Source organism: Thermomyces lanuginosus, assembly GCF_041956635.1.
Source record: "Thermomyces lanuginosus strain ATCC 200065 unplaced genomic scaffold VTN49scaffold_29, whole genome shotgun sequence".
Classification (NCBI taxonomy): Eukaryota; Fungi; Ascomycota; class Eurotiomycetes; order Eurotiales; family Trichocomaceae; genus Thermomyces; species Thermomyces lanuginosus.
This window is the reverse complement of record NW_027192363.1, coordinates 333,976-339,975: the sequence shown is the minus strand read 5'-3', so window position 1 is coordinate 339,975 and position 6,000 is coordinate 333,976. Positions and strand designations below refer to the sequence as shown.

At 53.2% G+C, this 6,000-nt stretch overlaps 3 protein-coding genes across 3 annotated transcripts; 2 read left to right on the top strand and 1 right to left on the bottom strand.

The window, feature by feature from the left end:
• Positions 1 to 1,269: 1,269 nt before the first annotated feature.
• Positions 1,270 to 4,081, top strand: VTN49DRAFT_3618 (uncharacterized protein; the record flags this gene model as incomplete). Its single annotated transcript, XM_069411474.1, has 3 exons — positions 1,270 to 1,442; positions 1,741 to 2,140; positions 2,195 to 4,081. 3 exons carry the CDS (start codon positions 1,270 to 1,272, stop codon positions 4,079 to 4,081), a joined length of 2,460 nt encoding a protein of 819 aa, XP_069268089.1.
• A 92-nt stretch (positions 4,082 to 4,173) lies between these two features.
• VTN49DRAFT_3617 (uncharacterized protein) lies at positions 4,174 to 4,768 on the bottom strand (the record flags this gene model as incomplete). Its single annotated transcript, XM_069411473.1, has 2 exons — positions 4,174 to 4,465; positions 4,644 to 4,768. The coding sequence occupies 2 exons, from the start codon at positions 4,766 to 4,768 to the stop codon at positions 4,174 to 4,176; spliced, it is 417 nt and encodes a 138-aa protein (XP_069268088.1).
• Positions 4,769 to 4,989: 221 nt separating this feature from the next.
• VTN49DRAFT_3616 (uncharacterized protein) lies at positions 4,990 to 5,645 on the top strand (the record flags this gene model as incomplete). The annotated part of the gene is made up of 3 exons (XM_069411472.1): positions 4,990 to 5,023; positions 5,127 to 5,369; positions 5,539 to 5,645. 3 exons carry the CDS (start codon positions 4,990 to 4,992, stop codon positions 5,643 to 5,645), a joined length of 384 nt encoding a protein of 127 aa, XP_069268087.1.
• Between the last annotated feature and the right edge of the window lie 355 nt (positions 5,646 to 6,000).

Here is a 6,000-nt window from a genome sequence, read left to right as displayed (position 1 = left end):
CATATCAGATTTCATTTCATTAGAAAATCGTTTTGACTGAAGCTATAGTGATGCCGTCACTCCGTCCCCGTCTGTCCGCTTGGCATTCTTTCAATTTAGCCATGTCGTGAATCCTGTTATTACCCCGAAGTACCGATGAGGTCTGGACGTAGTACCCCTACTGTTTCTGGCAGTGTTCGACTGCCAAGGCGCTCATTCTTTCCAACGCCATCGAATCATTCTCTTTGGCTTGCGATTAACCACGGGTAGTACTCTATCCACAGTAATTAAAACTCATGGCTGAAGACTGGATCGACTGTCAGAAAGGCGTGTCGAGTTCAGTCGATGACAGACAAACTCTGAACGTCATGATGGTCTGTGCTTCACCTCAAAACTCTCCACAGCGTGGGCGAGTCAGCGTAGAGTGAATCCGTGCTGAGGCGCCCAATAGCTCCACCGTGATTGGCTGCTGAGCGTGGGCATTCCACGGGCTCAATCCATCCTGCCAACCACTTTGACCGCTTCCGTGAGCCGCGGTGGCTGCCCACTTCTAGAAGCCAAGCGGATCTGAAAAGCATGAACGCGGTATTGTCATGACCGTACCCGTACCGTACGCGAGCAGGCACCTTTTCCCCCCCGAATCATCGGTCCATTTTCAACCCACACACTTCGGCAACGGGCTCCGGGTCTCGTCGACTGGGCTTTCTTCTTCCGAGGCGCCGGGGCCGAGGGACGGTCAATCAAGCGAACTCCCAAATCACATCGCCGCTGGAATTAATACTTTGGTATTGTTCAGTCTGAGTAAGGTTACCTGGAAACACAAAAGTAACCGACGGGGTTCCATTCCCGTTTCTGAGCCAGGCCGCCCCGGCACACTCTTCTCCTCCGTCATCGTCTGCAAACTCTCGTGAATGTTCCTCTTTTCCTCCTTCAATCTTCCTCGTCGCCCTTCGGAGCCGTTCGTCGTGGGTTCGGGATTCCTGTCATCATTGTGCCACCCCGACATCCCGTCTCGGCGACATCCCGCGGCCGTGGTGCTCTTTCTCGGTGTCCACTGTCGCATGAGCATCGATCACTGTTAACTCCGTCTCGTACTTCCGACTGTTGCGACGGTCGTCGCCCGCTGGACGCGCGCCTACCACGTTTGAATCCCCCGGCAGCACGGGGAAATCAGGCAAGCTGGATTTCCCACTCAAGGACAGCGCCGCCTACCGGGGGTTGTTGAGCGAGTCCGTTTTTCCGGACTGGCACAATGGCTCCCCCCGGCAGGCGGCCGAGGATCTCGCCGAAATGCAGAAAAATGATCCCCTGGCGACTCAGATCTGGAAGCTGTACTCGAAAACAAAATCCCAGCTTCCGAACCAGGAGCGGATGGCAAATCTCACATGGCGAATGATGGCCATGAGTTTGAAGCGTCAGGAAAAGGAACGCCAGGAGCGTAGGGAACGTGCGGAGCAGCAACGGTATGTGATTCTACGATCCGAGGCGTCGTCGTCCATGTTTTCCCCCTTGGATTGGATTACGTTTCCACATTCCGGTCCTGAGTAATGGACGCAAAACTCGTCTGCTGTTTGCCGGACAGTTTTGCAAGTTCCGTCGGCCGCAGCTGCGCACCCGTCTTGATGTTCTGTGTCAGCTTGACTGTAATCGACGGAGAAAGAGGCGGGGAAACTAACGAGCTGTGGCCTTGTTCTCGCTTGACTTGCGAGTTTTCGTCGCCTTTTTCTGAAGAGTATCAAGCTGACGCTGCGGATAAAACAGTCTTGCCGCCCAGAAGAAAGAACAGCCGGCTCCCGGTGGTATTTCCCAGCTGCGCAAGTCGATCGACCAGAACGCTGTTTCCAGTGCGACCACCACGGCAACTACCACTGCGACGACGTCGGCCCCCTCCGCCGATTTCATGGATCTTGACGATTTCACCCTCCCTTCGTCCATTGGTTCGCCCGCGGGACTCACCACCTCTCCGGCGAATGAGCCTACCGATGCCTCCAATTCGGGTGCCCCTTCCGGCATCCCCATCAAAGGCCGAAAAGACCAGTCGTCGTCTCTTGGGCACTTCGTTCCTGCATCAGATCCATATCCGCCGAAGGATCAACATCGTTCGGAAGAGTTTGGCTATGTGCCGCGTCGCGTGCGCAAGACCAGCGTGGACGAGCGCAGGGTAGGCACTCAGTCGACCGCCTGTCTGGATGCTTTGAACTGATGCCTTGATTAGCAGGATCGAAAACGACCGGCCAACTTTTCTCCTCATGTGCCGCCTGTCAGCAATCCGGCAATGGCGAACGATCATGAGCTATATACAGCCATGCCGGATTACAGCCTCGATCAGCTACCCTCGGGTTTCTGGAACAGCGATAACAATACCAGTAACAACAACAGCAACAACAACAACCACCACCACCACCACCACCACGCCACCTCTCCTACTGTACCTTTCAATCTGGATACGTTCCACCTTAGTGACGACTTGATTATGAATTTTCCTGGTACGCTGCCAAACAGCTTCACCTTCTCACCGACGGAGTCCCCCTTGGTTTCGTCTGGCCCATTCGGGCATATGTACTCGCAGACGTCCATGGGCTCTTCGCGCACTTCGACTGAGTTGTATTCGCCGCCTCCGTCTGGGTATCACTCCACTGCGTCCACACCGCAGCCGACGTATGACGGCGATCCGTCCACGTACTTGGAGCAGTCGTCAATCGATGCCCGGGTCAATCGTCGTCCACCGCAGCACAATGCTCGCCCGGCCTCTAATCTTACTGCGTCCCTGCAGCCTCGATTTCCTTTCCGTGGTAACAGGGACGCAAACGGCAACACTTTTACCTCCATGAGCGGCCAGTCCTCTGGCATTCCGTCTCCCGTCTTTTCGATGAATCAGAATGTCAATTCCTCTCGACCAGTAAATCAGAATGATTTTTCGGCACCATCATCCCACCATAATATGGATTTGTCTGCGGACGAGCACATGCTCGGCCTCCGTGCGGACTCGGACAACGAGGAAGCGGACGGAAACCCATTTGCCGATCGAAACATGCGCATGCAAGCGAATTTCTCGATGGATGATGGCTCTGCAGATCTGAGTTCAACTCTGCAGGGCGACAGCACTTTCGGCCACCACTTTGGCTCTATGCCCAACATCGCCAGTTTGCACGGAGAGGGCAGCGGAATGGCCAATTCGCTTGACAACTGGGAGGCAGGAGGGAACCTGCATAGAGCTCATGCTTCTACAACGTCGATAAGCGACATGCGAAACAGGGACCAGGATCCTCGACGGCCAAAGGCAGCTCGAACAATCTCGACTCCAAACACAAATCAGCCATCCCACGTGGTGTCGCAGTCGACTCCGAACACACCTCCCGAATCCGGGGTGAACAGTGCTGCGCCATCTCGCCCGGCCAGTCCCGGTGGCAGCAAAAACGAGCAAGGCAACAATCCCACGACCTGCACCAACTGTTTCACTCAAACCACGCCACTTTGGCGCCGAAACCCCGAGGGCCAGCCGCTCTGCAACGCCTGTGGTCTCTTCTTGAAGTTGCATGGCGTTGTTCGCCCACTTTCCCTGAAGACCGATGTGATCAAAAAGCGAAACCGTGGTGGTGGTAACGGCTTGGCCGCTGGATCGTCCTCTCGGTCCAAGAAAAGCTCACGGAAGAACTCGACCCAATCTTCCGGGACCACTACTCCCGTTTCGAAGATGCAGAATAGGAGCGCGCCTGGCTCTCCGCCGTCTACATCTGGATCCACGGTGGGAACAGTGTCGGCGAGTAACCAGAGCTCTGGCAAGAATGGCGTAGTTCCGATCGCAGCCGCTCCGCCCAAGTCCGGATTGTCGGCTGCTGCCCAAGCACGCGGGGCGGTTTCGATGGCTTCCAAACGCCAGCGACGACTCGAGAAGGGAACATCGATCAGTTCTCTGGCTAGCAGCCTACCAGGTCAAGAAGGAGATGGGTCCGACGAGGGGAAGTCCACCTCCAGGTCTAAAAATGTCCCATTGGCGCCCGCTTTGCCGCCAGCAGCAACCAATCCGGCCCATCACAGTCTTGCAGCTGGATCTGGTAACACTGCCAGCCAGGAATGGGAGTGGTTGACAATGAGCTTGTGACGGATGACGGACCGCCCGAGATATTGAACGATGACGGGTTACTGCTAATGGTTTTATATTAATCTTGTTTCGTTACGACCTTTTTTTCCGCTTCAATTACGACTATAGACGGGAGGAGCAACGGTCACATTAGCGCCCAACTGACGATTACGATACGACGAGGTGGTGAAGTGGCATCGGAATCTATGCAAGGTGTTGGCGGCGTCTGGATCGGTCGTCAGGGTTGCGACTCTGCCTTGCTGATCGCTAGGGTATTGTGCTGAGCAGTTTTTTACACGTCGCTCGGCTTTGCGGAGTATTCCAGTCTGCTGTTGTGTTTTTATTTCTGGGTTTTGTTCTGGGTTTGTTTGTGTGGTTTTTGTGGTTTGATTGATACAATCGCGTCTGTCTCGGGTCAGCCCAGTCCCCTTGTTTCTTTTTCTGTCTTTCCATGTGGGTTATTTCTGATATTTGGGATTTGGTTTTTGTTTTTTTTTTTTTTTGTTGTTGTTTGTTTTTGGACTGGGCGCCAGGCAGAAGTGCGCACTGTGGGTTTTTGTGTTTTTGCGGATTGTTTCCCTACAAGAGCTGCCCGTATCTAATCAGATGTCTGGCAATTACGCTCATGGGAGATGTCCCCAATAACTGTCCGGTAGTGGATCCTCCGATCATAGACCGAGTCCACGCCAGAATACTTTCGATGGACATGTGACATGCCCCGGATTCAGATGTCGTGACGATGGCCCTTGTCTTGATGACATCATAAGGTCCATATATAAATACCACCCCATCTATTTTCAATAACTCTGTTCCAGATGAGGCTTCTCAGTGAACATTGTCGATAGTCTATACAAAGTACTTGCGGACGAACCATCGGAAAGATGTCGGACAAAAGCTATACAGACATGGCCAGAGACACCCTTTCCAACATGCGCAGACGCCTGAGCAATACTATGCAACCAGGTTCGCAACCCGAGAGAGGGAGAGAGAGAGAGAGAGATCTAGACTTCCCCGTACAAAGGGAGATTGATCCCAGAGGCTCACAGCTATGGTGACGAATCTCCAGGAGACAACAAATCCACCGCTGAACCGTTCGGACCGATTCGCCACGTCCATGAAGGAGACGGCGGTCGACGAGGTTCCCAGCAGGAAGAAAACCAGGAACATCCTCACGAGCCCATGATGCAGACAGCGTCCCAGAAGATGGCCAAGGCGCTTGGCATTAAGATGCCCGGCGCTCAGCAGGGAACGCAGATTCCCCAAGCTGACAAGGAGAAGATGATGAGGGAGCGAAATGCAGATGATATCTGTATGTATTAATGGCTTCCTCCCTTTCTGATTCCTTCACTTGCATCCTCTTTTGACGGCCCTTAACCCACCCCCCGGTTGCTTCCCTATCTTATGGTCCGTTAGTCGATTGCCTTTGAGGTCTGACGTCTGTGTGAACGAGTCTGGCTCGGATAACCCTGTGATCTCAGACGATGATCGAGACCGGGTCGATGACGGGGCGTCAGAAGCTCCTAGTATGGGTGTGAAGGAGCAGGGGGATGGGAATGCTGCGGAGGGGTATTATGGATTTCTATGAGATGGTCTCGTTTCTTTGACAACAGATTTCTCATGATATGGCTTGCTGCAATTGGCACTTATACTGGTTGTTCCCTATCGATGTGGCGCGAGACAAAATGAATTTTGTCTTCGCGTCAAGAGGCGTAGGAAGTCTTCTTTCGCAGGTTGGCAGGTTGAAACGCGTAAATACATCGTACGTACAAGTACTTGTAAGTACAGTGAAATGTACCTTGTGTCTTGCTGCTGTGTTTCTGATACGTAGTACTGCTTGTAATTTTCGTGTAATAAATTGGTATCGTAATAATAGTACAGTACGGAGAACCAGTTCTGATGGTAAAATCAGGTTGAAGTTGAAACATCGCGCTTCCACGTTG